This window comes from Pholis gunnellus (assembly GCF_910591455.1).
Source record: "Pholis gunnellus genome assembly, chromosome: 13".
Taxonomy (NCBI): Eukaryota; Metazoa; Chordata; class Actinopteri; order Perciformes; family Pholidae; genus Pholis; species Pholis gunnellus.
Genome location: NC_136540.1, coordinates 5,360,760 through 5,388,685, shown reverse-complemented (window position 1 = coordinate 5,388,685; position 27,926 = coordinate 5,360,760). Strand labels below are relative to the sequence as shown.

General features: G+C 44.5%; 2 protein-coding genes across 2 annotated transcripts; both read right to left on the bottom strand.

The window, feature by feature from the left end:
- Positions 1-1,038: 1,038 nt before the first annotated feature.
- chmp1b (charged multivesicular body protein 1B) lies at positions 1,039-4,051 on the bottom strand. Its single transcript, XM_079171626.1, has 8 exons — positions 3,878-4,051; positions 3,100-3,197; positions 2,864-3,010; positions 2,685-2,753; positions 2,434-2,541; positions 2,305-2,348; positions 2,089-2,161; positions 1,039-1,802 (listed from the first exon to the last, which is right to left on the bottom strand). The coding sequence occupies exons 1-8, from the start codon at positions 3,891-3,893 to the stop codon at positions 1,758-1,760; spliced, it is 600 nt and encodes a 199-aa protein (XP_079027752.1). The 5' UTR covers positions 3,894-4,051; the 3' UTR covers positions 1,039-1,757.
- An 8,246-nt stretch (positions 4,052-12,297) lies between these two features.
- On the bottom strand, positions 12,298-27,296 carry brwd3 (bromodomain and WD repeat domain containing 3). The gene is made up of 40 exons (XM_079171573.1): positions 27,172-27,296; positions 26,937-26,995; positions 26,803-26,832; positions 26,558-26,617; positions 25,342-25,492; positions 25,129-25,227; positions 24,840-25,000; positions 24,390-24,611; positions 24,189-24,289; positions 23,983-24,053; positions 23,656-23,756; positions 23,519-23,559; positions 23,320-23,424; positions 23,090-23,240; positions 22,859-22,993; positions 22,648-22,776; positions 22,110-22,335; positions 21,845-21,991; positions 21,436-21,616; positions 21,207-21,300; positions 20,941-21,111; positions 20,755-20,828; positions 20,483-20,675; positions 20,274-20,384; positions 20,083-20,190; positions 19,389-19,513; positions 19,216-19,298; positions 18,579-18,690; positions 18,347-18,408; positions 17,788-17,943; positions 17,576-17,696; positions 17,341-17,466; positions 17,150-17,225; positions 16,980-17,030; positions 16,741-16,884; positions 16,474-16,626; positions 16,196-16,365; positions 15,839-15,927; positions 15,394-15,528; positions 12,298-15,281 (listed from the first exon to the last, which is right to left on the bottom strand). The coding sequence occupies exons 1-40, from the start codon at positions 27,203-27,205 to the stop codon at positions 14,362-14,364; spliced, it is 5,478 nt and encodes a 1,825-aa protein (XP_079027699.1). The 5' UTR covers positions 27,206-27,296; the 3' UTR covers positions 12,298-14,361.
- Positions 27,297-27,926: the final 630 nt, after the last annotated feature.

Here is a 27,926-nt window from a genome sequence, read left to right as displayed (position 1 = left end):
CTAGATGGCAATAAACAGTCATGGCATCATGACGTCACGTCCGGACTGGCCTCCTCGCTTTTGTTACGTCGTGCAGCGGTGCAATCTGCAGCCAGTCTGCAATTAAATCTACAGACTGTGTACATTGTACGCGTGTGTTAGGGCAGTGTGGAATACAGTGTGGTTGCGTGGAGCAGTTTGACCAATACTCTGTCAAAGAAAATAAACCAGTAAAATGCTTATTGCTTCAGGTTTTCACCTACTTTATCTGTACTGTTTACTTGGGGCTGTCTTTAAGCAAAGACATTTTGCAATTAATACCATGACTTCAAAAACGAAATACCACAAAATTCCTAAATATCACTGACATTTCTCTAACTGAACATTGTTCAGCTGAAGAGAAGCAAAATGTGTCTTTCTGACACGAACATTCCCGTTTTGGAGCCCACGGTGATGGAAAATTTGAGCGACTTCATCTGCATGCAGTGAAGGAGAACAAAAAAAAACTGATTTGAAATAAGGACTTCCTCATGAAGCGAGCTGATGATTACCAAGAGGGACCCAGCAGCAACAGACAAAGGGCAAAGACAGAGAGCAGCTGATTCAGACCACTTGTCCTCTTTGAGTTGATGAGCAAATGAGAGAAGACTGGCAATGACGTGGCCAGAAATAATATATTAAAGCAAGAAGAGCCACTTTACACACACCTGAAACACTGTGCGTCGTCTTTTACATGATTATATTACACATTTATATAATGGTCCTTGTCCTATTTTTTTGCACTGAAAGTCTGACATTTCCTATGAAGGCTTAGCACTGGTTGAACTTTCAGTCTCAGCCAGTTTATTTCTGGTTCTTTGGGGATATTCATTAGATGGCATATATTTTGTACAAATATCGGCTCCAACATAATGTTGATAAATGAGACCCTTTGTCTCCTGTCCCCCCCGACAGCTGGATGAGCCAATACATCAACATAAAAAGCTGCAATTTCTACCATGGATATACAGTACGTGACTTTGCAGTTCATTTTCACAATAGATGGAATAAAAATGTATGTCATGACAAAAAGTTTATTGAAAAGGCAAAGAGATAAAAGTATTATAAAATGTTATTGTTTCCTGTATGTAGTCTCCATACTGTAACCCCTCCCCAAATGATCAGTGAATATGCTTAAGGTGAACAGACAAACACACGGGCTAATCATCCGGTATCTTCTTGAAATATTCCTCAGAAATAAAATACAACAAATCAAAACAAGGAGTCAGTTCAACAGTAAGCGGGAAAGTCTTTCACACTCTCAAACCAAGAAGAGAAAAAGCATAAACGTTTTCTGCAATCATGCACGTATGAAGATAAAAATAAAAACCTTCAGCTTATTCACCATAGTGATATGAAATTGGCTTATGAATACAGGATAATAACTGCCACGCTCAATATATTCAGCGAAATGTATGAAGTTCTTAAGTATACATATCAAACAATAAAGTTATATTACATCTTCCTCCTGTGTAAATATGTATATTTAAGAAATATATACATTTTCAACAACCAGCATCTCAAGTTAGTTTACAGAATCCAACGGTTATTATTAACACACAACCAACGAGGGGCTACTACCTGCGGGGCAAGACGATGATACAGTAGCTCCTCTACAAAGACACACGAGAAGTAAAGAGGAGAAAAGACATGACGAAAAATAAGAAGGTGTTTGGGAGTCGTATTCAGGCGGCGTTCTGGAGCTCTGCATGACGGTGCCGGTCCACTGTAGTCGTCCTTCACATTTGATCTCGGAGTTTGGCGAGCCGTTGAGACAGTTCATCCTTTGGACAAGATAGAGAGCAACGACCGGCATTAGTGGGCAAGAGGAAGACGAGAGAAGAATTCATTCCATTACAGTTTTTATTGCAAATACTGCATTTTTTTTAACGTCATTGTTTGACTTAGTTTGTCTTTCCTGTCATCACATTTCCTGAGTCTTTTTCACTCAGCCTATGTGATAAACCCTTAACTTACATTGCTACAAGTCATCTGGTTTTTAAATGTATATTTAAAGTGTATCTGTGCCAGATGTGGAGAACAATTCTAACACCAAGTATGCAAGTGTACCTGCTCTGCAGAGGCCACGCTGGTACCCACTGATCCCGTCTGTCCCTGAGGGAGCTCCATGTTCAGGTCCAATCTAAACACGCAAACAAAGCTTATTTATAGATTACAAACACAATGTCTTTGACGCTTCAATCCAAGAATGCATACCACAGACCCCGTGTATGTGATTGAACATCATTTGACAAAGAATGGGGAGACAAAGAATGAGAAGGTTACCCTGCTTCATCCGCCAGTTCATGCATCAAAGAGTCCACTTGATTCTGAAAACACACATGAGATTCACAGTCAATGCGTTTGTCTTTCAAAAACAACGAGAGGATGTAAGCGTAGAGGAGAGAAATGTACCTGTGGCGTCGTGAGCGTTGTTGTGCTGCTCATGGTGTCCTCCATATGTGCCGTCTGAACATCCAGAGTTTCAAATTGGCGCTCGAATCTCTCCATGAGACCCGAAATCTGAAAAGAGAAAAAAAAGGGATCGAGAGATTGTTTTATAAGTATGAGGAGTTTTGTTACCAAACGACTAAGACATTTACATTGTTTTTGCTAAAAAGAAATATGGAGGAACATATTTTTTTCATGTGTAAATGACTCTCTACCTTTTCCAGATTCATAGACTTCAGGGTGGCATCCATGCCTTTCACCACTCCAGCCATAGATTTTGTGACCTGAAAAATAAAACACCATCACTAAATTGACAACAAACAAACAGGCAAGTCTGAAATGCAAATCTTGAGCCTGTAGCTGATTTAAAGTCTTACGGCAGTATTCAATGTACCTGGTTCATTGTAACTGCAGTTTGGACTCTCGCTGCCACCGCGTCTATCCGAGCGCTCATCCTCAAGAAGTTCACAGACTGGTTCTTCTGTCGGATGGCGTTCTCTGCGTGGATCCTCGCCACTTCCATGTTCCCCTTCTGGATGGCCTAAAAACAACAACAACAACAAGGCGGTACATTCTGTGGCCTTTGGTCATGTGTTACCTTGATGACCGGCTTCAGAGGGGGCCACTTACTTTCTTGATTTTAGCCTTCTCCACTTTTTCCTCTTTGTCACATCTCTTGGAGTTTCTTTGGAGTTCTTTGGCAGCGAACTTCAAATTGAAGAGCTGTTCTGTGATAAGAGGTTAAGGAAGCACAAAGGCCAAACACACACAACAAGCAACCTTTGATAAATCTAAAAAGTCTGTGTTGTAGGAGGAAATAGCAACGGGAGGTCTTAAAATATACGTATTAAGCTTCTAAATTTGTTTATAGTTGTATCTGCTAATAATGGTTGGAAATGCCATAAAATATCTGACATATTTGGAAAAACTGTACCCTTGACAGAGTAGAGGTGCTGTGACAAATACAGTTATGTAACCGGTGTTCACTGTGACTTTATTAATGCTTTGTTAGATCAAAGATAGTCATAACGAGATTACATAAACATAGTAAAACAAGTCAAACGTTAAGACGTAGGCGCTTTGGCTCTTTACTTTAGAATTTGGAGGGTTAGCTAACATTACACGGTTACATTGTAGTCAAATGTCAGTTGTTGGGTATTTCCAGTCATTTGTATTGAAGCTTCCGAGGCCTTCGAGTCCAGTTCTGTCCCGTTTTACGACGTCTGGAAATAACTAAGACATGTTCAGGTTATTTAAGCATGTAATGTGTTTTTGGTCAATATCTCACGTATTTAGAAGGTGTTTCAGATGTCTTGTCGGGCATACAGCTCACCAGTATCGTCATGTTGTTGTGCTCGGTCTTGTTTCTCCATATTGACGCTAACGCGTCGTTGTTTTTAAAGGATACTGTCCATTGACGGCATCTTGAGGCGACTTTTAGCGAGTCAAACGATTAACACGATGAAATAATTTACGGTCAGTCCGCAAAAAAAAACAAAAAGCTAAACTTGTCAGTGAAACTTCAGCCTTTTTTTCCAGGTTTCGGTCTGTCGCCCCGTTCGCCTTCTTCCGCACTTCCTGGTGTCTTTACCAAAATATGAACGACGTCAGCGTCACGTGGTGGCGGTGTTCCATTCGACGTCACGACGGGAGCTGCCTCCTCCTCGCAAAAAAAAATGTGAATGAAAGAAATAAAAAAGAAAAACAACCGTTAACATTAAAACGTGACACGTTTGATGTTAAACTTCGGGTTAACGCGTTGGTGTTGTTTGGTGCGGGGTTAGAGGGGATGTGTCGTAGTGTCAGTAGTAGTGGGCGGTGAACGCGGCTGATTGATGATTAGATTCACGGCGTGGATCACGATGACTCACCCCGGTCTGATGTGATGCTCACCCCGCAACAGTGCAGTGGCACGCCGGTTCGCTCCGCCTGACACGTTCGGTGTGCTCCACCAGCGACAGTCTAAACTTCATCTGTGTGTTAGCGTTAGTTAGGACGTGCCCCCGACACCACAGCCTATATACCTTGTTTGTTTTTGAACACTTAAGTGTGCGTCGGTCCCCTGCAGCGTTACAGACGCAGAGACCGAGCGTCGTGATTTACCGTAAATTTGGTGACGCCTGATTTGCCATGGAAACAGTGCTACTGCGCTGAGAGGAAACTGTCCGCGTGAAGTTCAGCATCAACCTCTCCAGAGGGGTCGGATAGACCTGTTGGATATCTCACTGGTTTGTTTTTGTTGCTTTTCTTGCGTTGCTACTCTGGTTTTACTTTGCATTTTGACCATACATCAGGTGAGTTTTTAAAACTGTGCTTCTGTTGTGTTATTGTGCCTTTAGTCTGGGGAAAAAACGCAGTTAATGTTATGTTGTTTTACTCCAGTATGTTGCCCCAGATGTTCAACTTGAGACCTGCATCTGTGTCTTTAAAGGAGTATAAATGCACCATAAAGCACAGATGCTGAGCTCATTATGAACGATGTGGTGATTTAGTGAGTTTGATAAATGGGCAATATTTGAGTTTAAAACATCAAAGAACAAAAGTGGCCTGTGCAAAATATTGTTTGGTCATATAAGTGTTTAAAATATCCACCAATATGTGTGCCTCCAGATCACGACAATCTATAGGTTGACTAATATAGTCTTTAAAAAAAGGCTATAATCTATTCACTGGTGAAACATTTGATGAATTTCACAACCCTAAACGCCACCTTAAGTGGTGCGTTTTGTGTCGTTGTTTTGCGCACAGGGAGATAATCCAGGAGAGCCAACGAGTGATGTTTCATTCAGAGGCTGTATGACTCATATAGTCTTATCTATAAAGAAGCCGAGTGGTAGAGGAGCAGCGCTGCTGCAGGACCGAGCTGATGTAACCTTTGAGATTCACTAGAGGCTGCTGTGGGCCACACTGTGTTCTTACCCACTCACTTTATTTACCCCGATGACCCCCTGATACTCACACAGAGTGTAGTGCAGCAGGACCAGAGCAGCGAGACAACTGGTGTTTGTTTTCACTGCAAAACATATTTCTGAAAATATTCACATTATTTAAATTGAATTTAATGTATTGAATGCAAGGGTTATGCTCTCCTATATTGCTCTCCGATCATTTCTAATCACTACATAATACTTTTGGCACACACCTGGTATGAACTAAGAAATCTGATTAAATAAAGATGTTTAAAGAAAGGATTATAAAAATAATCTTAAATGATATTTAAAGTATACGATGACCTGAAAGTTGGTGCATCTTCACATTTTATGTCAAGCTTTATGATATTGCACTTCTTCTATATTCACTTATACCTTGAACTCAGAGATTACATTTCCTTTACAATAGCCTATATTTTGATATCATTTTGAAAAAGCATTAGTATGGTGAAGCAGCAAAAAAAAAGAAAAGAAAACTGCGCAACCAGTGGCAAAGCTAAAATCCTGACTGAAAAAATCTAATGAAAAGTTTAATCTCCATCTCCTTTTAAGACAAAAAAAAACTAAAGTAGATAATAAAAAACACTTTATAACAAGTATGAGCATTCATCTCAAAAACCCCGTGAGGATCCTTATTAACTCTAATGTTGTCATAAAGGTAGATGAGTATGAAGGTCCTTTAAACCTTCCAGCAATGGGCTAAACATTTGCCTCAGTAGTGAGTGAGTCAGTGTACATTCACGATGACGTACCCTTTTCCCTTGTAGCCGACACATACAATATTGTCACATTATAACAGCAGGAATAAGCACATCGCTATTTATTAGAATCATTAAGCGCAACCACAGGATTATTTTAATTTCTTGGTATGACACTTATATTCAGCACTCCTATACTTCGGAGGGAAAAGAGCTCATACAGGTACAGTAGAAAAAGATAAGTCCAGACTGTCCCTTATAGATCTGTCCTCAGATTGTCCCTGCAGCTGCCAGCCAGGGAATAACAGACAGGTGAGTCACCTGTAACCAGCGGACGAGCACATGATCATGGAGGCATTTCAACATGGCGACTACTGAATGTTTATCTTGTGAGAAGTAAAATCATGTGAGAAACAGCTGATGACGTTCATAATACAACTGTTCACTGAAAAAACCTTTCAAAACTCACAATGCATTGGGTTGTTATTTTACAGCATTCATTTACACATTCTAATTTGCATGTAACAGATAAAACCGTCGCTTGTTGTATTACCTCGTGCAAGTGCACAGAGAACTTCACCATGGGAAACTGAAATTAGTCACTCAGTGCTCAGACTTCGCTTTCAGTATGTTACTGCCCTTTTTGCTAAATGTTGAAGAAAATCGGAGCAGTTTTACAAACCTAGCTGATAAGCAACGTCACATCGCATATAGAGCAAACTGCGATCAGAGAGGAACGAGGGTGGAAACACCTCTGACATAAGCCCTCAGCACAGGTATTATATCTGTTTGACTGCATGTGTGCGTAGCAAACAAAAGGAGCAAATGCCAGATCTGTAAAGGCCTAGACTTTTAAGTTAACAAATGAAGAGGATGGATGTAAACAACGTGCAGGGATGATGCAGACAGCGTGTAACGTTTTTCTGTGCAGTTTCTGCACATTGCCTTTTGATGAGGGCTCAGAAGACAAAAGGGCAAGGCTGGTAGATTATGTTATTGTTATATGTGAACAAAAACTCTTGCTTCCCTCTGTCACTGGCCATTATTCCTCACATGAGCCACACTGTGATATATATGTCAGACCTCTGTTTCACAGGTGAGGATGATGGAGCTTCAAGCGGAGAAGAGGTTCCACAACTTGACCCTTGAGCAAATCCAAGCTCTGGACGAGGTCTTGACCGAGGTAATCCCCATCCACGGACGAGGGAACTTTCCCACGCTGCAGGTGAGAGCGAAGGACATCATTCGTGTGGTGAAGGATCGGCTGATCGAAAGAGACATCCAAGTGAAAGACATACGGCTCAATGGCGCGACTGCCAGCCACGTCCTGGTGAGAGACAACTGCATGGGCTATAGAGACTTGGACATCATTTTTGGAGTGGAGCTGCCGAGGCAGGAGGACCTCCAGGTGATAAAGGAGGTGGTGCTGGGCAGCCTGCGAGACCTCCTCCCTTGTGGAGTTAACAGACGGAAGATCACCTGCCTGACAATGAAGGAGGCCTACGTGCAAAAGATGGTGAAAGTCTTCAATGAGCACGACCGATGGAGCCTCATCTCGCTTTCTAACAACAGAGCTAAAACCGTGGGGCTCCGGTTCATCAGCTCCCTGCGAAGGCAGTTTGAGTTCAGCGTGGACTCCTTCCAGATAATATTAGACCGCATGCTGGAGTCTTACTGGGAGACCGAACGGAAACAGGAAGGAAAGTTGGCATTGAGCGCTGGGGATTTGTCTCAAAGAGACAGTGAGGATGACAAGAAAGTGCAAGCGAAACCGAGCATTCCTCGGGACGTTGAAGCCAATGTTGGAAAAGATTCGAGGGGCGAAATTCCATGCCCGACTGAAGCAGCTTCTGTGCTTGAGAAAGATCTTCCACATGCAGAGATTGAGCGTGTGGATGGAAAGCAGGATGCACAGGAGGTGTTAGAGCACGAGACCGTCAACTTACAGCGGGAGGCAGTGGACGGCATAGAAGAGGGCATTGTGTTTGAGCTATGTGAAGGCAATGGAGAAGAGAAAGGACAGCTTCGCAGTGATTACCCTTTAGTCTCATCTTCTAAAACTTTACCGGCAGATGTCAGGGATCCGCCGATGACACATGCATGTTTAAAGCCACAGAGCGATGAAGAGCCGTCTGCGCCACAGGCTTCCCAACCAGCAGAAAAGGCAGCTCCACAGGAAAACGTCCATTGTGCAGAGATGATTCAGTTCAAAGTCGACTCTGAAAATGCGTCGAGCCCACAAGATTCACATCATGAATATTCCTTTCCCCCTCCAGCGAAGAAGACTTGCAGCACATCACAGGGCGTTGTACCGGACTATTGCCCCTCACCAAAATTACAAAGGAAAATGTCAAGGAAGATGATCAGTAAGCCTGAGAAATGGTCTTTACTGACTGATTTATCAGATCTTACACAGCTGTTTCCACCCATCGACATACCCAAACCACTTCAGCCTCCCTCAGTGGACAGCGCTCTCGTTCCGGCCTCCGAGCCAGAGACCTTAGACGCCCTCACAGCTCTCGCATGCCGCCAAGCCGGTACACCTCAGTATGGGACCGGCTCCAATGAATCTGTGGAACAAACCGTTAAGCCAAAACACTCGAAGAAGCCTCCCGATTCCCAAACACAAAGCCGCACACGTGCAGCAAACACTCAGCCTCAGATCAACGATCAACCATGGGAGCCGGCGGACGCCGTCCCGAACAGGTGCGGGCCAAGCTCATGGCCCGGGGCTGCAGGGGAGCCCACCATCACCGTCGAAGCAGAGTGCATGTACGGAGACTTCGAACAGGCGATGGACCACCTTCGCCATCGTCTCATCGCCACACACAACCCCGAGGAGATCCGAGGCGGGGGCCTGCTCAAATACAGCGACCTGCTGGTGAGGAACTTCAGGCCGGCCAGCGAGACGGAGATCAAGTCCTTGGAGCGATACATGTGCTCCCGCTTCTTCATCGACTTCCCCGACGTGAGCGAGCAGCAGCGCAAGATCGAGGCCTACCTACAGTGCCATTTCCTCGGCAACGAGGAGACGAGCAAGTACGACTACCTGATGACCCTGCGGCGCGTGATAGACGAGAGCACGGTGTGCTTGATGGGACACGAGAGGAGGCAGACGCTCAACATGATCACGGTCCTGGCTCTGAGGGTGCTGGGCGAGCAGAACGCCATCCCCAACACGGCCAACGTCACCTGCTTCTACCAGCCGGCCCCGTACGTGACGGAGCCGATTTACAGCAGCTACTTCATCACCCAGGCCCAGCCCCCACTCGTCTACCACCCCTACCCGCTACATGTCCACATGCAGACCGGCCTGGTGTAGCGACGGTGACATGACCGCAGGGAGGCGTGTAGGCTGCTTTCAGCATGGTGCTCTGCGAGCAGAGGCACAAATGGAAGTTTTACAAAAACACAACAGGCAACCCACGGGCGCAGTGTTGTTTGATGCTTCGAAACCCCCTCCTGCTTATGACATGAAAGATCATGAAAAGGCCAGAACTGAAAGGTTTCTGGAGGCAAAGCATGTCACCCTTTCAAGACGAACACTTTAGGAAAGGAAAGAAATGCGAGGAGCCCGCTTTTCCCCAGAGCTCGGAGAGAGGATTTCATTGAAGTGGGTGTACGACCGTGTCCGCTCAGCTTTGGCAGGTCTCTACACTGGTCATCATCCCGTGTGGAGGAGAATGTTGTCATGTGACATTTCTCTAAGGCTTGAAGATGCACTTCTCCAACATAATAACACATCATCTATGGAACACCTGTTGGCAGCAAAAGTGATTTGGGTTCAAGTTTGATTAATGATAAAATGTTAATGTTTCTGAGGGGTAAAAACCTCATGTAGCCGTTTTGTGAATCATCAGTCTCCGTGGAGTAAATTTCAGAACGTGAGTAATCCTGTGTGTTCACTGTATAGTAATAGGCCACCCTTTACTGAGGGCAGACATTAGACAAACCTTTCTGTGGTGTGTCCATGTTGTCGTAAGTTTTATATTTGTGAATGTAAACAACTTATTTCAAAGGTAGAAACATGAGATCCGAGTAGGTAGGGACTGTATGAAAATGATTAGGGTGGTGAGGGGGGGGGGGGGACTGAACCTCAGGAATTTATTTATTAAGAGTTTCATCTTCATCAGGACGGTGTGGTTTAATCTGATTTGATTGACAGTGGCCTGGCATCATGTGCAAACAACACAGCAACTCTCAACAGTTTAATTTAAATGTTACTAAATTCGGATTGGCTCACATAAACAGAAACAGAAATCTCTGAAAAACTGTCCCTAAAAAAATCTGACTCTCCTAATAATGTCCCTACAGCCCCTTAGATCAGTGGCAGATGTTAAGGTGTTAGAGAGTGTTTAGTCGTGCTTTTGCATTGTAACATTTTGGCATAGTGCGAGAGTTTATAAATATCGCTGAATTCCCTTTTCATTTCATCACATCCATTCTTCTATTCCATGTCCGAGAAACATCTGAAGGATTCACCTCCTGATGTTATCATGAAGAAAGCCTCGTCTGTCTTGTTTTTTCTGCTGAAAACACAGAGAGCATGTTGAATTCTGTTTTTCCCCCCCAAACTCCAACAGGCTGAATAATCTTCCTGTGTACACTACATGGTGACAGTTGTTTGTTGTAGTGGACCTATATAGTGAATGTTCTGTCAGGGTTCTGCCTGCCATCGTGAACAAAAATGTTTCTGCACATTTCAATTATTCACTGCAGCCAGCAGGTATTGCACTCTGTCCCTGTGTGTTTGATCGCTGTGTATGCATAGCTAGTACATGTATTCAGTGTATATATTTATTAAAAGAGACAATTTAAGCACAGGTTAGGATATGTGGGCTGCTCAAACTAAATCTGAGACTGAAGCACAATGTGAATGCACATAGCTGTTGTTGAGTAATGATGGTGTTTGACATGCTTGTGAATCTCGTAACTAACTAGAAGACATTAGAAAATCCTGTGTGCAGTAGTGCCCTATGTAGCTTTGAAGTGATGTATCTATCTCGAGACTTTGGGTATGTTGTGTATTGTTACGGAACTGTTTCACCAGTAGAGAAACTCAAATATTCCTGTTCTGATATAGTTGCTCAGATTGTTGCATTACTGTGGTAATAAATATAACACAACCGCTCTTTGTCTGGAGTCTTCCATTGGTGGTCTGAGATTCACTGTCAGTTTTAATTTCATTAAGCTGTAGTTTCTTATTTATTAATGGCATGCAGAGTACCCAAACCTTTTTACATTTGTATGTATGTGGTTATGCACATGCATGATCTAAGATGATAGAGAAAGTACGGTTTAGATCATTAATTCATTTGAGTTGTTACATTTTAAGTCACTTTTTTCCAATTTCACAACTCCCACTCTCCTGCTGGTCCTCAACACTGAAATACTATAAGAATATGTTGTTAGGTACGACACTTAAACAAATCCTGACGGCTCTCACCGCAGTACATCAGATACATCCTAAACCTGAGCGTTGTTTTTGTATTTGCACAAAAAAAAACTACACTATTTATGGAGGGATCAGGAAGGTTGATGGATATTTTGTTAGTTCCTGAATGTCTTACATAGAAGACTATACATGCTATTTGGGTATTCCACTGCTGATACCTGTAATTATCTGAAGGAAGAACACCAGCATCGCATGTCTGTTACTTCATTTATGCATCCATACAGAACCATGTAATCCTAATCTACATCCTAATAATGTAATTATTGTAACTGATCCCAATGAAATATAGAACACAAACTTCACCTGACCTCATTTATACACCATGGTCATCTTTTTTCAACTTTTGTCCTCCACAGGAGTAGATGACATAGTGCTTTGCCCCCTTGGCACCCTTTAAAGTGACTTTTATGCATTTAATCCATTTTAATTCCCATGATCCTCCAGCACCTCTGCAGTTTCTAGGAGCGGCAGAGCAAGGTGCGTCACAGCTCAACCTTGTTCGTCTGACTCACCCCAGCTCTCAGTGCATTGATGCAGTAATGCAGATGGTACAGTGAGGTTTAAAGCGGTCTATCACAGTGGCGAGACAGCCCCGGTATTCTGAGCCTCTTGATTCTTCTAAAAAAAAGAAGACGACAGATGACTCAGTTTAAGTGCTGCTGAACCGCTCGTGAAGCTTCAGGAGACCTCAAACATCTAGACAGAAGACCAAAACATTTCATTTTAAGATCTTTTTTTGTTTTTTTATTATAAAAAGAAAACACATACAATCAAATTATTGCGTATAAAAGACAGTCACATAATCTTAATCCACCTACAGTAGAATGTTATTGTATCCGTCATCAACTAATCTGACGCATCGAGGCGAGACTAAAAGCCATCTACTATATGAAAATAAGATTCCAAAATATGAATCATAGTCTTCTCACACTCAACCAGAATAATTTCAAGAGTTCAGTTAATGCTGTCGCTCGGAGCACCCTTGATGCTGATTTGTGTGTTTTTAATATCTCAGAGCACCTGACGCTGACCAAACTCTTCAGCCACCCCGCCCCCCCTCAACCGGAAAAAATTAAAAAACAGAACCACCTCCTCGGCCTCTCTCTGATGTCTGCGACCGTACAGAGGCAGAGTGACGGAGGAGGCGTGTTCGGATTAGAGCACCCAGTGTTGACTATTTGTGAGTCAGATTTCCTGGTTTCTCCCGACATGGACGCCGTCTCAAATGATTTGCCAGCCGACAGCCACACACAAGCTGCGAAGTAAACATTATTGGTGAGACAACAAGGATCCAATTATACAAGAAACACAAACCAATCGACGATGAGGAATCGCTCATTAGAAAACTAGGCAGAAAAAAAACTACACACAGTGATTTTGATTGTAGCATATAATGAACAAAAAAAAGAAAAAAAAAGAAAAAAGCAGTAATCTGTGCAGATGATCTACCTGAAGCTAAGAAACGGCCGAAAGAAGCCACGCACGCGATTGTGTAATCAGACGAGACCTTCAGCGTCATCATACACAAGTTGAAATAGATTTCGTTGTATCCTGTTTTACTTGTTCAAACTAAAATAAAACAAAGACTGAATATTTAAACATTCTTACACACACGCAAAAAAAAAAAAAAAATCACTTCTTTCTCTCTTTCTCTATTACTCAGCTGCCACATGGAGAAGATAAATGTGCAAATATTTCATCTTCCTCATCACTATTAACATAACAAACAGTTAAAGTACAATGCAATGAAAAAATAAATATTTCTGTGGAAGAGAGTACACCGGGAACACCTCGCGTCTGCACATGCTGGGTTGAGAAAAGGTGAATGGGTCTGATCCACCCGGGAGTACAACAGTAGAAATACTAACAGGGTGCAGTGGCTTTTTTTACCCCAGAAAATCACTTTTACCCTACAAAAAAACCAAAAACAACCACCCAATTCTGACTAAATAACTGAATTGAAGAACACCACAGAGAGGGAAGCAGGGGAGGAACATCTAACATTCACAGGCCAAGGACGTCAAGTTGTGCGACAAGGGCTGTGGGAGCTGTGTTATTACTACGGTACTGTATTCTACTGACTTCAGCCACTCTGACTCCTAGTATTGCAAGTATTGCTCGTGCCCAAACTACACTTTGGACTACACTGGAGCCACAGATAGAACTCCATCTCAATGATATCAGCTCTGAAAACTAAGGCGTGTGGTTGTGAGGAAAGTACCAAAGAAGTGGACATCAGTGACCTTAAGTGACACTGCACATGTCCGGTGGTGGTCGTGACTGAACTATAGTGGCCGCTAAGCGTGGAGAGTTTTGTTAAATTACTCGTCGAGAAAAAACAACAACTGAGAAATAAAAACATGAGCACCGTTTTTTTTTGGCATCTCCGTATCTTTCTTTGGTGACCAGGAGCAAGAAAAGTCGTGGGAGGGACGAGGAGGAGGAGACAGAGGGGTTTAGTGTTTAGTACTAGACTCGCAGGAGGAGGAAGAGGAGGAGGAGGAAGAAGAGGAGCAGCGGCGCTTCTTAAAAAGCTCCTCCAGCGAGCAGTAAGGCCGAGGTGAGTTAGTCCAGTTGGAGATTATCCGTGTTGTACAGTGGCTCTGTCTGAAGGAAACTACTTGGCAACACATGAGCACCATCAGTTTGAGAGTCATAAGCAGTGTCGGATAAAAAGAAAAAAAAGTCATATATATATATATATATATTATATACACTTGTACAAAAAGAAAGAAAAAAAAATCCCTGAAGTGTTACGCACGTTAAACAGTCTGTTTTTTTTAATTGAGGTTTGAAAAGGGGCGTCGTGTCAGTGACCCCAGCCCATGAGGTGGCTGACTCGGGCTTTCTCAGTCATGCGGCGTACCCGTCCTGAGCGGGACCGGCCCAGGTTGAGGGGGTCCTCCTTCGACCCACGGCCATCGTCCTCCGACTCGTCCCTGTACAGAACTGTCCTGCGGCCCTGGTTGCGTGTGTTGACCCGCCGAGACTTCCACTGGCTGCCTCTCAGACTGCTCGCCGTTGCTGCCGTCGCCGCTGCTGCTCCCGTCTGCACCCCATCAGAGTTGTCCTCGTCGTCCTCTTCCTCGGGTTCCTCCTCCTCGGCCTCCTCCTCCTCCTCAGGTTCCTCCTCCTCCTCCTCGGCCTCCTCCTCTTCCTTGGGTTCCTCCTCCTCCTCCTCCTCTTCATCCCCCTCCTCCTCCTCCTCTTCCAGCTCTCCCTCCTCCTTGCCATGTCTTACATCTACCGGTTGCTGCTGCTGCTCCTCCTCCTCCTCCTCCTCCTCATCATCCTCATCATCCTCTTCCTCGTTCTCATCCTCATCCTCTTCGTCTTCCTCCTCCTCTTCTACCGGCTGCTGCACTCGTGCTCTTTTAGGTCTCTGTGCCGCGTCCTCTCCTCCTTTGTGTCTCCTTTTCCCTGAGGCTGCCACCTTCCCCTTGGCCGAGTGGCGCACTGACAGGCAGGGGGCTTTGCTGTAGTCATGATCTCCCCCCTCCACGTACTTTTCCATCTCAGACTCAGAGCTGTTCTCGCTGTCCGACGAGGACGAGGAAGAGGAGGACGATGAGGTGGAGGATGACTCCGACGAGGAGCTTTTGGATCCGGACACCGCCCCCTCCTCCTCCTGCTCCTCCTCCTCCTCATCCTCCTCGTTGTCAGACGGCGGCGCCTCTCGTCTGTGGCGCTGTCTGGAGCCGTTACTTAGTTGCAGGTGACGCTGGTGCCCTGATGCAACACAAGAGGACGATGGTTCATTTCGGCAACCTGAACGTTAAACCTCACATTTATATGAAAGATGTTGATACGTTTCCGTCAGAAAAAGTATCGCTCGTCATACCTGACTTCTTCACTGGAGATGCTTGGCTGCGGGTCATCCGGTGCGGCCCTTGGTTTCTGCTCTCGCTCCTCGTCCCTGAACTTGGGGAAGAAGGCTGGACGTCTTCCTCCTCTGCTACACTGCTGCTTTGCTGAGCTGCAGCAACAACAACAGACGGCTAATTACTAATCGGGAGTGTAATCACATTACTTTTCACGGGACATTCCCTCGTGTAATGCATTACGTCTGATCTTCAGTAAGCACAGAATTACACAAAGCTGCAACGTGCTCAATTTAAACGTGTCAATACCGTATCTATGAAAGGAAAAAACAATTTCCTTCTGCAGTCAAAATCACATATAAATATTTTTTACAACACAAACACTGCAACCAAACAATTAACAGCAAGATCCTGCACAATACTAGCACCTAAAAAACACAGTCAGCCACAATAGTGCAGTCTTACCCTGATGTGATCTATGAGAACGACTTTTCTTTGAGGTCTGGGATTTTTTTGGCTTGGACACCTTCCCTGACTTGTGCTTCCCCTTCGGGCTGGACATATGGAAACAGGGAGAAGACGCAACATTACAGAATAATTAACTTCATTATGTAACAGCAGGGTGCCTGCAGCGTAACTGTAAGGCTTTGAAACAGCTTTTTACATCCAGACTAGGACTTTCTAAATCTGAATGATAAGCGTACAACAGTCCTCGTGTTTAAAGTAGCACATTTGAGATATTTTCAGGAGCTGCAGACACACTGGAATGAAAAAGATAATTAGATAATAAGGAGTGTCGGAATTGTCGATGAGGATCAGCACCTGGGGGAGGGGCTAATAGGCGGGGAGTTGCCTCCGTTGTGCATTCGGTTTCTGTAACTGAGTCTCTGAAGAGCCCGCCGTTCATTCTGAATGGACGACTTGTGGTCGGAGATGATGGAGATGATGTTTTTTTCAAAGAAGGCCGACAGGCTGAGGGTCATGGTGTAGATCTAGACATAAAACAAGACGGTCAGAGAGAATCTACTGGACTGCCACTTTGTCAGACCTTACACAGATACGGCCGCAGCGCATTTTCAATCCCAGTGATGCTACTTCACCTGTGACTTCTTGTTCGGCGTGTATGCTTTGGAGTTGCTGAAAATGAGGCGCACGTCTTTGGCAAACTCCATCGGGCTTTCATAATTCCCTGCTACCAGCGTCTCAGACACTGTAGACAGATCCATGGGAGTGTCAATGATGTTTCTGTAGTCCTGCACAAAAGAAGGTGGTGTAGAAACGTTAAAGAGGTTCATTTTGATTTCACTTCTGCATATAATTACACACCCTCGGCACGCATTGTTCATGTCATTTAAAAGTTGTTTTACCGGATACTCAAAGAGGTCCACTGACTGCCTGAACGGCTCGGAATCTGGCGAGACAATCATTCGACGCACCAGCTCTTTGCATTGACCTAGCCACAGAGTCACATCCAAAACCACACCACGCTTCTTGGAATTCGGGTCGGCTCCCTGGCAGAGAGAAGATTAAATGAATTAAGACCGGAGCTACTGCAGATGATTTAAGTCTGTGGTGTTCTAAGACACTGGACTCTGGTCGCTCTTACCCAATGTCCTGAAGATGTGCCCGGGGTGTCAGAGTCCACATCCAACTCAGCCTGCAGAGGCACACATACAAACTTAAAACGACTATTTACAGCAAATACAGTAATCTAATGAAAAGAACAGTTACCATAATGTTAATGTTAATGTTACCCAACAACAAACAACCACTCACCTCGGCTTCTCCTCCACTGCTGATCTCAGACTTCAGTTTGTGATACAGATCCAAGATGTCTGTGCAGCTCTGGTCGCTGAAGGAGACAGAGGGCTCAGGCATCAGACACATGTGCAGCAGTGTTCATTACTACATTCTGGTTACCCCAGAATACCATGGAGGTGGCTATTACATGTAACGGTGCGTCTTACCCGATGTAGTGCAGGAGAACATCAGTCACCACCTTGGCCGTTGCTACAATGGGGCTCTGGGGTTCGTTGAAAGTGCGGGCATTGTGTTCAATGTAGCGCACCTCCCACATTAATGCAGAGATCCGCCTGCAGCAGACGAGAAAAAACACATTTCAAGCTCAAATGTCAACGCATTGGCATCCGGACTTTGAATTTACGGCGAGGGTGGAATGTGTGTCTATGTGCGCTGCCTCACCTGTAGAAGCGGTTCTCCAGTCGTTTGTGGACGGTGCTGAGGTCAGTGGGGTAAGCTACCGCGGTGCAGTACAGAGAGTATTCCCGCAGGTTCACTGGTGACGCGAATGCCTTGGCTACCTCTGTGGACAGACAGGAACCAGATCAAACACGTACGAGATCAGACTTTTTCCCCGCAACGAACAAACAGCCGTCGACCCTTTGGTGGCATACCCAGTGTAAGAAGCTGATCGATGCCATGGAGGACTCTCTCACAGTCTTCATCTCGCGTGTGAGCGCCCCATTCTCCCTCCTGAGGCGTGTAGAGCAGAGCCATCAGCTCCTCCTCGGCCACCTCCACGCCATCACCAACCTGTTCAGGCAACGCCGCTGATGGAGCCACAAAACGTGTCAGAAAATTAAAAGGTATTTAGTTAATCGCTCAAAACTACTATGTAAAATACTTGTATTCTACTAAAAGGTCTTCTAAAGCACTGATTCACAACCATAATGTGGCCTTAATGCTCTAGTTTCTATTTCAAAAAGGAGTTAACTTCAAAATCAATTAATGAGAAGAAATGTATCATAATTCAATGATTTTTTGGAGTAATATCCTTCGACATTGACATATAGTCCAGTTTGATTGGAAATGCTCTATCATACAGTACGTCTATTCATTTGCAGTTTTAAATGGAGCACAATTGTGTTTTAAACTTGGTGAAATCTTTCGATATTACAAAAATTGCATCGGTTAATAACTTGATGGAATTGTCACATTAATAATTCCACTGACCTTCCTCAGGAATAGGCTCCATGTCCCAGGGACTCATTTTCTCCCGCTCTCCATTATCCCACCTGACGAAACAAGAAAAAAGAAAATTAGTTAATAATGAAATCACACTGTGTGCAAGATTACAATCGCTTATTTGATTCAAGTGTAATGACACGTTATATCGGGTCAGCAAAGAAGAGCATTAACTGAGATACACTCCAGCAGCACAAACACTGCACAAACACACACGCACTTCACTGCGTAGCACTGAAACAGGCTGTCTGGGTACTCTGGCTGCAGAGGCTCCTGGCCCTCCACGGAGCCGAACCACCAGGCGTCATCAATGATGCTGCGGAACCTCATACCTGGAGGAGAGCAAAGCGAAGACCGGATCAAACAAAAGAGACGGACGGTACACTATCCACGACAACGAACATGTTCTCGATCTGTTTTTAAACCGCGTACACTAAAAGAATGTTGTCTCTGGCTGGTATTGATACATCAGACTCCTCTCACAGACATTTTATTTGAAGAATCAGCTTTTGCCATCATGCAAAAGATTTAGAGCCCCACAGGCTAGATAGATCATGTTAAACAACTGTTTAGTTCCTCAGCCTATTAAACTAGTAAGTCAGAGTTCGGGTTCTAAGTAGGCCTCAGTGTACCTGGGTCGAACACTAAAGGAAGTGATTGAATAGATTGCAATGCATCCACTTTTTGTGTCTGATGTGTTAAATGTTCGCAGTGTGGTTTTGTTGTTTGGTTAAATGTTGTGTCTTGTATTTATGCAGCACTGTGTATGTCGGAAAACATCCTGATGATAATAGGTGAGTAATAGGTCAAGTAAAATCAAATCATGAGTGGTAAACACATCACTTTAAAACACTCACCTGGCTGCCAGTTGTGCTCTTTAGCCTCGTTGTAAAACTGCTGCAGTACCAGAAAATCTATGACATCGGGCATGTCATGGTACCTTTAGAGTGTGGGAATGAAAAATGAAATGAAAGGCACATGCTTCAACAATTATTATCTTGCACTGTTTATACTGCATGTAAATACTTACTTCAATGAGAAAGACTCATTGGTCATTTTCCCTGAGACTGGGTCCAAGAAAGCCAGTTTTAGGCAGCAGAGGGTGGGAGGTCCCACCTCGTATTTAATCCCAACCACCTTCACAGATTCCTGGTCCTGGAGGGGGCAGAGGAAAATACACAAAAGGGTAAAACAGTGAAGCTGTTCTCCACAAGTTGTTTTCATTCACAACATCCCCCTGAAGCCAAAAACAACATCTGTATGGAAGATGCTACAGGCAGCAGCCCAAGCAGCGACTATCATGCCATGTTAGCCATGCTAGCAGCGCTGTGAGGCTGTGCTTAGGCACAGCGTTGCTTTGAGCTGAATGCTAACAATGACAATGCTATCGTGCTGTTGTTTAGCAGGTAAAACGTTTACCATGTTCACCATCTTAGCTTAGCTAATTAGCAATAACCACAGCAGGCTGACCACAGAGGTGAACTATGCGGTTCAGCTGTGAACAGTGGTGAAACACCGACGGAGAGGATTGTGGAGGAAAGGATTTCAGCTCTGCCAATTTTTTGTACCTGGCCAACTGCCCTGGAAAGTGGGCCTGACCATAAGATTACCACTTTCCGAAAGTTACAACATTTGTCTGCCGTTAAACTCTCTGAACAGCTCGTCTAATGGAGCATGTGAGGGCCTCTACGCAACACTGCCTTTTAAATAACACTGCGCCTCACCCTGAGGTCGAGTCTGTTCCAAGGCTGCTTCTGAGGGTTGATGCTGTAGGCCTTGGCCCTGCGCACCGCCCGGACGTAGGCCTGGTGGCCCTGTTTGAAGTAGATGAGCTGGAGGACAGGAGAATCGTGATCAAAATGAAAGCGATAAAAATTTATTTTTTTCGGTTTGATATGAGAGGGACACTCCTTACCTCATCTCCCATTTGAGGAACAAAAGGAGAGCGGTGTGGGATGGTCTCCATTATCCACGACGGTGGAAGCCACTCCTCCGCATCGAGTCCAGCCAGAGAGGCTGTGGGTTTCTAGGTATGTGCAATGAGAACGAAATGATCAAGTCCAGAACTTCTCCTGCACCGTGTGATGGAGACATTCACTGTGAGTAAAGGGGCTGCTAGCGTACCTGTTTGGTCTCCTTAGGCTTCTTCCTCTTCTCACTATCCCTCCTCTTGGCCTCCTTTGCCTCGCCATCGCCTTCTTCCTCCTCAGAGCTGCTGTAACCTTTGGGCTGTACAGACCTCCTGGTCGGTCTCTTCGGCGGCTGCAGGTTGATCCCAGCGTCGGCTGTCCAATCAGAATATTCACTGGAGGAGTTGCTGAGAGGGAAAAAGGGGTGACGTGAGTTGGGCTATCGTAACTACATCTTGAAAAGGCCACTCGGTAAAAGACATTCACCTGGAGCTGCTCTCGCTCTGCCACTGAGTTTCACCATCAGAGGAGGCTGCGCTTTGCTCCGCCTGCGCTGCTGCCTGTCAACAAAAAGACAGAAAGCACCGTCACTGTTATGAATGCTGGTAAACAGACATTGCTCCACTTTGTCATGTCACGTTTGGAGATGTAGAGCAGAAAGGCGGAGCGTACATTTCCGTCACTGTCAGAGTCCAACTGGCTGTCAGAGTTACGTCGGTTGCTGGAATTTCGGCTCCTGGTCCCGGCGCGGCGGACTTGAGCTGAGCGGGTCTGATAGGCGTGGCGCTGCTGCTTCTTCTTGGTCGGCCGCAGGGAGCGCAGGCGCGAAGTCAGCAGATCGCTCTACAAAGTGTGCGGATGGAGGTTGGAAAATAAGTCGAGCAGGAATGAATCGGCATATATCGTTTTTTTTTCTTTTTAAGGTAAGCATTGCATACCTTGGGTGTGCAGGCTGTTGGTTTCTTCCTCCTCTCTGCATTGTATAGAGAACATTCCATGTCGCCTTTGGCTCGTCTGCACTCCTCCACAACTCTTAATAAAAAATGTATAATTTCCATCATGAAATGAACACAAAAAAACCCCCCATATATATAAAAATATAAATTTGTTTAAAAATCTAAAATCGACTCTCTGCAATGTCCTTACATCTAACTATCTCTGCCTCACCTGGATATGCCTTTTGGCACTTCATTGACCATCACTCTGTGGCTCCAGGCCAGCAGGTCCCTCTCGGTGGCCACTTGACTACGCAGGGCATTGTGCTGCATCTGCCACACCCCGCCCACCTGCCCACTCCTGTGTGTTTCAGCAGCCGGAGAGGAGGCCTCCACCTCTGCTTCATCACCCGCTGAAAATACGAAGAGATTTGTTTATTATGACAATACCTTACTTGGCAAATATGGCATTTTGGGAATAGAAGTGAACAACCCGCACAATGCTCAGTTTTACAATACATTTCAGACTTTTAAAAAGGCATAAGTTAAGTCCCACTGAGCACACTAGACAAACCAAGAACATATAAAACCTTAAATCCCTGTAAACAACTTTACTTTGCACAATGTACAGTTAAACATACCCTCTGCATCTGCACCTGGAGCCGGCTCCTCTTCGTTGTGACGCTCGTCCTGCTCATTCTGCAACTGTCTGATGAGATCGTCCAACAGGCTTTCTCTGTTTTCTGCCGTTTGCTGGCCAAGTACCTGCTCAACCAACTCTCCATCACCTAAGCAGCAAAAGAGGCAGATCTTGGGTCAAACTCTCAGTTATACTTACAATAAATACTCTACAATTACTATACAAGCATTCTGAGCGGTACGAGTAATGAATGAGCAGGTTTTTACTGTTAGCCATGTATCCTAGCTGGGGTACCAGCTGATCCTCCTTGCAGTTCTCTCTTCCGGGCACCAGGCGCTGGTAGTGAGGAGGGTGAGGATTTCCATCAATATCCACCAGGAAGGGTGGAGGCATGAGGTGTGGGGCTTGCTGCGTCTGCTCGTCCAGCACGTAGTTATTAGTGTCACGGATGAGAGGCCGGTAGTCCGTGTGGAAGAACATCTGGTCAGGAATCTGAGGGGAATAAAGAGTACGTTAGTGTTGATAATGAGGGGAGAAAAAAACTTTGTCTTGCTTCCTTCCTCTGCAAGGCAGATCAGGACACAGAGGAAGTTACAAGAAAGCTTCTTGATGGTTATTTGCAGTCTTGCCTTCAATGTTTCAGATCCTTGTTGACACTTGGCGTCAATTCAGATTTTATGATTAAAGAGCAGTACGTGTAACCTCAAATCCACCAGGATGTCTAACTGTATTTATTATTGTATTTATTTAAAAATAGATTTTTTTTCAATGGTAAATAAGTTTTTAACAGTTAAGTGTCATTACCTTCTCGTACGGTCGGCTGCAGCCGAAGCCAAAGATGAGCAAATGGCCGTGTGAGTCAGTGCAGGCAAAATGCTGCCCATCAGCAGAGAACTTGCAGTCAAAAATAGCCCCGTGGCCTTGCCCTTCAATCTGGAAGCAGAAGTGTTAACATGAGCTCGATGATAGCGTAGAGAGAACACTACTGATGGGGGACCATAGTTGGATGAATTACCATGTTGAAGAAGTTGCGGATCTTGGTTCCTTTGGTCAGGTCCCACATGTAAATGTTGCCGTCGTGGCCGGCAGACAGCATGATGCGCGAGTCAAACGGGTGAGCCTCCAGCACAAACACCTCGTCATCGTGACCCTTGAACAGAGAGAGAGCATCGAGCGGTCGGTTGGTCAAAAACGGCAACTTTTGTTCATTTGTGCACAGCAGAAAATACCAGCTTCAGCCACTCACGGATAAAACATGCAGCAGCTGTCCAGTGGTTGTGCTCCACACTTTGAGCAGGTAGTTGGACACCGCTGTGATGACGGTGCTGTCTGCACGGTCCCAGGCCACCATGGTCACCACCAGCTTGGTTTTATCATCCCCGTTGGTGACAGTAGTCCTGGAGGAAAACATCCCATCGAGGCATGAAACACTGAGCGGGGCTCCATCAAACTCTGTAATGTTGTTCTCTCTCTTACCCGGGTAGCCTGGAAGCAATGTCTAAAGTGACGCTCTTCCACTCTTGTTGCTGGTAATGCCAGATCCTGGCTGTGCCATCGCGACTGCCGCTCACAAACCTTAGGCTGGACACATACACACACACACACAAGTCAGAGGCTTTCGAAAAACCACACGGAAAAACTATTTGAAGTCGATGATCCCAGCAAGCACACTCACCTGTCGCTGTTATTGCTAAACTGGACGACTACAACTTTATCCTGAAACAGGAAGCGGAGACATGTATTGAATTTATGGAGAGATCTTGTTTCAATGGAGGTAAACAGAATGGAACAAGAATGCGTTTTGTTTCTCACCGTGTGTGCATCCATCTCAGAGACCTTCACAGGAGTGTCAGCACCAAGGTAGTAGACTCTGATCAAGTGATCAGTGCCACCGGTGGCCATGAACATGCCACCTATTAACAGTGAAGAAAGAATGAAATGGACGTGACAAGAACATATGCGGTCTCCAACAATATCCTTATATCAATAAGCACTACTAATATCTTAAAACAAACTATCAAAACATTTCCCATTTTGCCAAAAGGGACTAATTTAACAAAAAAAATCCCACAATGATTAAAATACAGAGTACTTCATCGCTGTCTGGGCTACATAATATATGCAGACAGGGAAATTTACCACTGCTGAAGGAGGAAGTGGAGACCTGAACTCCGGGACGCGACCGCTCGACAAACTTGACGGGTTGATCACTAAGAAAAGAGGAGAAACTCAACAGCTGTAGATATTTCCATGGAGACGGACAACTGCTAGAGCTAGAAATGGTAGATCTACAACAACGACAAAAAGAAGCTTAAAAACCTTCAAATGATGCTTAAAACACTTACTGGAATTTCATGCTGAGCGAGTGCCACTTCCAGAAACACACCATGCCGTCTGCACCGGTGGAGCCCAGGTACCGCGTTGTGCCTTTGACAGCAGGACAGAACTAAAAGGGAAAGAAAGTGTTAGTGTTAGTGTTGGTTAAAACATCGTGCTGCATTCACAGATTTGTGTCGAGTTATTCCTTTAAAATGCACCCGTCTCACCTGTATGGACGTGATGGAGGCGCCGTGGGCCTGCAGCACAGTGATGGGTGCACAGGTACGTAGGCACCACACTCGGATGGCTTTGTCGCAGCTTGCTGAGGCAATGAGGGTGTTCTCGTGGTTGACGGCCATGTCACAGATCTCCGCTGAGTGGCCGCGGAGGGTCGCCAGGAGCCGGCCGTCATCTGTGGCCCAGATTTTCACCAGGCAGTCATCAGAACCCTAAATCACAAAGGACATTGATAACAAATAAAAAAAAGACTGTTTCACTGGGAACTAGCTTCGACTGAAGAGCCTCCATCGTCACTCATCTGGAATCTTCTATTCACGTACTTCACCCCTGCCAATAGTTTGCTCAAGTGCGATTCAGCAGACGGAAACACCAACTAGTGAAAACCTACAAGTAGAGTTTTGCTGCAGTAATCATCTGAACCAGAAATCACCACTCACCGTAAATATCCTACGGCCGGTGCGGTCAAAGGCTACACAGTAGACTGAAGAAAGGTGGCCGAGGATACGTTTGTGTATCTTCATATGTTGGTAGGAGGAAGACGGCAGGGCCTGGCTGAAGCGAGCTGTGCCTGTGGCCTGGCGGGCATCCAAGATGGCCACTTGATATGAAGACAGGCGACAATGATTAGTGGAAGCAACAGACTGCTAAAGCAGATTTAATTGAATTGGTCTCGGGGCTTCGGGACCTCTTAATGGGTAGAAATATATTTTGGAAAGTTTTACACACCAACACTGGGAGCCTCTCCATTGGTGACCGGAGGTTCTGGTGGACGTCCTCGGTGGAGTGCAGCAACAGCTGAGCCACTACATACTTTGTGGCTACAACCTAAATCACACAGGTAATGAATTAAAAAACATATTGTGGAATGGGAATGATCACTGATTTAAATACAGATCTATTACCAAACAAACAACTACAGGATTGGAGAGGAAGGCTTACTTTTGGTAGTACGAAGCAAGGACTGTCTTCCCAGCCCCAGAAGTGTTTGGACTCCAGGAACACTAGGTGGGATCTCCTTCTCTATAAGCGGGCCAATGCGCTGACAAACACGGAGCAGATAGTCTGCAGGAATGTGCTGGTTCAAAATCACCTGCAGGAGTCACAGACTGCTATTAATAATAATAACAACAACAACAATAACACAAACCAATACATAAGTAGCATTTAATAACGAACACTAAAATATTATCATCTCTGTTACATTTTCAAAAAATGCTATAACAAACAAATAAAACATTTGAAGACATTAAATGAACTCCAGCTCCGCTTAACAGACAGTGCTTTTTACAGGCAGCACCGCAATTATTTAAACTGATCAATTTGAAGATTTGTGACCATGACGTGTACAGACTGGGACATCTTAGACATCAGCAGACGTGTACATATAAACCAAAATATCAGCAATAAGCTAATATTGTTCAATATGTTGGCCCGACCAATTCATCCGTTTAGGTCCATTTAAAAACACACATTAATTTCCCTTTAAACAACAAAATGTCAGCTGGTATCAAAACTAGATTCTTGTCGATATTTTTATTAATTATTTCATAATTTATGAGACTGGAACACAACATCCTCAAAGACACGATTTAAACTACAATGTAAGTCTAAGCGCCGTTTAGACTTTCTGTAATTTATTACTTCTTCCTCAAAAATGACCTAACTTATTTTATTCTCTTCCTGTTTATAATTATTGTGACATGGTTTTGTAATGCAGCTAGTTGAAAAACATTGAAGAAGGAGAGGGAGGGGGGGGGGAGGGGAGGGGAGGGGGAGAGATAAACTCACAGCCAATCACAAGAGTCTCTTACGAATGTTCCGGTTCGCTCGCAAATACAACTGTGATTTCATTGGCTCCAAGGGATGACTGACAGCTCTCTGGATCTGGCTCAGCCTATCACTACCCACCCTCGTCTCTAATCTCCTCCTACTAGCCCACACAATACCAAAGCCTATATATAGTTATTCACCAACGGACCTGTACTAATATAAATGTTTAAATGTGTCCAAATAAACACAAACACATTACCGCCGCGTCTCTTCTGGGTGGATCATTTGATTAAAATATTCACATCGCTAAGAGATAATTGTCGATTAACATAAAGGTTATATGCTTTATTTCATTAAAAGGTTAATTATGACAGTTCACACTCACCCAGTCTTCGAAGGTCCGTTTGTATTTCTTCCCGTCCCAACTCCATCGTTGAGGGACCAACTAAAGTTAAAAAACAAGCGGTTAGAGACGGCACCAAACTGCCAGTATGTCCGCGGCTCGGCAACACGCTCTTTTATCTGACACCAGCCACAATTACTGAAAAGTTGCCCAAAAAAGCGAACTGATACGCAACAGTACGGAAACCTCACATGTCAATAAACACAGAAAGGACCAGCTGAACCTACCTCATACTCCTCCAGCTCCTCAATCAGAATCTAACAACAGACGGACACAGTTAGCGTTAGCTGCTAGCACCAGCTACTTATTCAATTATTTTCCAACGATTTTAGTCAATATCTTGCTTATCGTGTGTCGTTACCTGTGATGCCTTTTTACAGGGTCCAGACTGTAGAAATCTGGCAATGAGGTAATACAGTTCTGAAAATAAACAGAAGTGTGTTAGCTTGGTGCTAGCTAATGTTGCTATTGAGCCGAGCTAACGTTAGCTAGCTCCGGGTTGCACTCGGTTGCTTAGCGCGTTAGTAGGCACACAGCTGCAAACTGTGAGAATACTAAATGTTTTGTCGCGGATCAAATGGACGCACAGCACTCACCAGCTTCGGTTTGTGAACACCGTTCTCCTGCCATCACTTGATGAGACGGACGACATTAAGACAAACTGATGTTTTAGCTTGCTCGTTAGCCGCCGGCTAGCTAACAGTAGCTAAGTGTGTGTAGCTAAAACAGGCTAGTGAATGGCCTCCTCCTTTCTCAAGTTGTTCCCTGGCCACCTGGTGCTTTGTGTTAGCGCCCTCCAGTGAAACAGTGCGATATTGGTTTGTTTGTTTTTTTAATCCAAGATGAATAAATGCTAAAATGCTCATATTTGCAACTCTTATTCCTAAATATTAGGAACATAATTGCTTTATTTAATGGCCAGACATACTCTATATTTCCCTGCTTTAGTTTTCAAATTCAAGTGAGGTAAAATACGTTTCCATATTTATAAGAAACATTTTGAAGATATTTTTTAAAGGTCGCCAGTGTCATCTTGTAGAAGAAAAAAACACATTTGTGCACCCTAAGGTTCACAAAATGTTGCTGTCAAATACATAAAGGTTACATACACAGTACATTTATAAAGTTGAAACTGTGGAAATCTTATTTGTTTACATGTTTGGGCACACAGATAGTTCACAAGAAGGTGTTCCTCTGACCATTTTCTGTTAAATGAAATGTGCATTCCTGTTTGATAATTGGGCCGTATTTGGACACCGTCGCTCCAGAGATGGCATCTGGGTTTCATTTTGTAAGAGGCCTCCTTGGCTTTAATGGTAACAAAGAAAAGGTACAGGGTATATTCTAAAGT

What these genes read in the sequence shown, in the direction of transcription:
- chmp1b (XM_079171626.1), bottom strand. An exon ending in AGAAGGCTAAAATCAAGAAA is followed by an intron (nt 3,011 to 3,099) that starts GTAAGTGGCCCC and finishes TGTTGTTTTTAG; the next exon opens with GCCATCCAGAAGGGGAACAT. An exon ending in CTGCAGTTACAATGAACCAG is followed by an intron (nt 2,754 to 2,863) that starts GTACATTGAATA and finishes TTTATTTTTCAG; the next exon opens with GTCACAAAATCTATGGCTGG.
- brwd3 (XM_079171573.1), bottom strand. Translation starts at nt 27,205, where the DNA reads ATGGCAGGAGAACGGTGTTCACAAACCGAAGCTG. An exon ending in GGAACAGACTCGACCTCAGG is followed by an intron (nt 19,514 to 20,082) that starts GTGAGGCGCAGT and finishes TGCCCCCTCCAG; the next exon opens with GACCAGGAATCTGTGAAGGT. An exon ending in AATGAGTCTTTCTCATTGAA is followed by an intron (nt 19,299 to 19,388) that starts GTAAGTATTTAC and finishes CACACTCTAAAG; the next exon opens with GTACCATGACATGCCCGATG.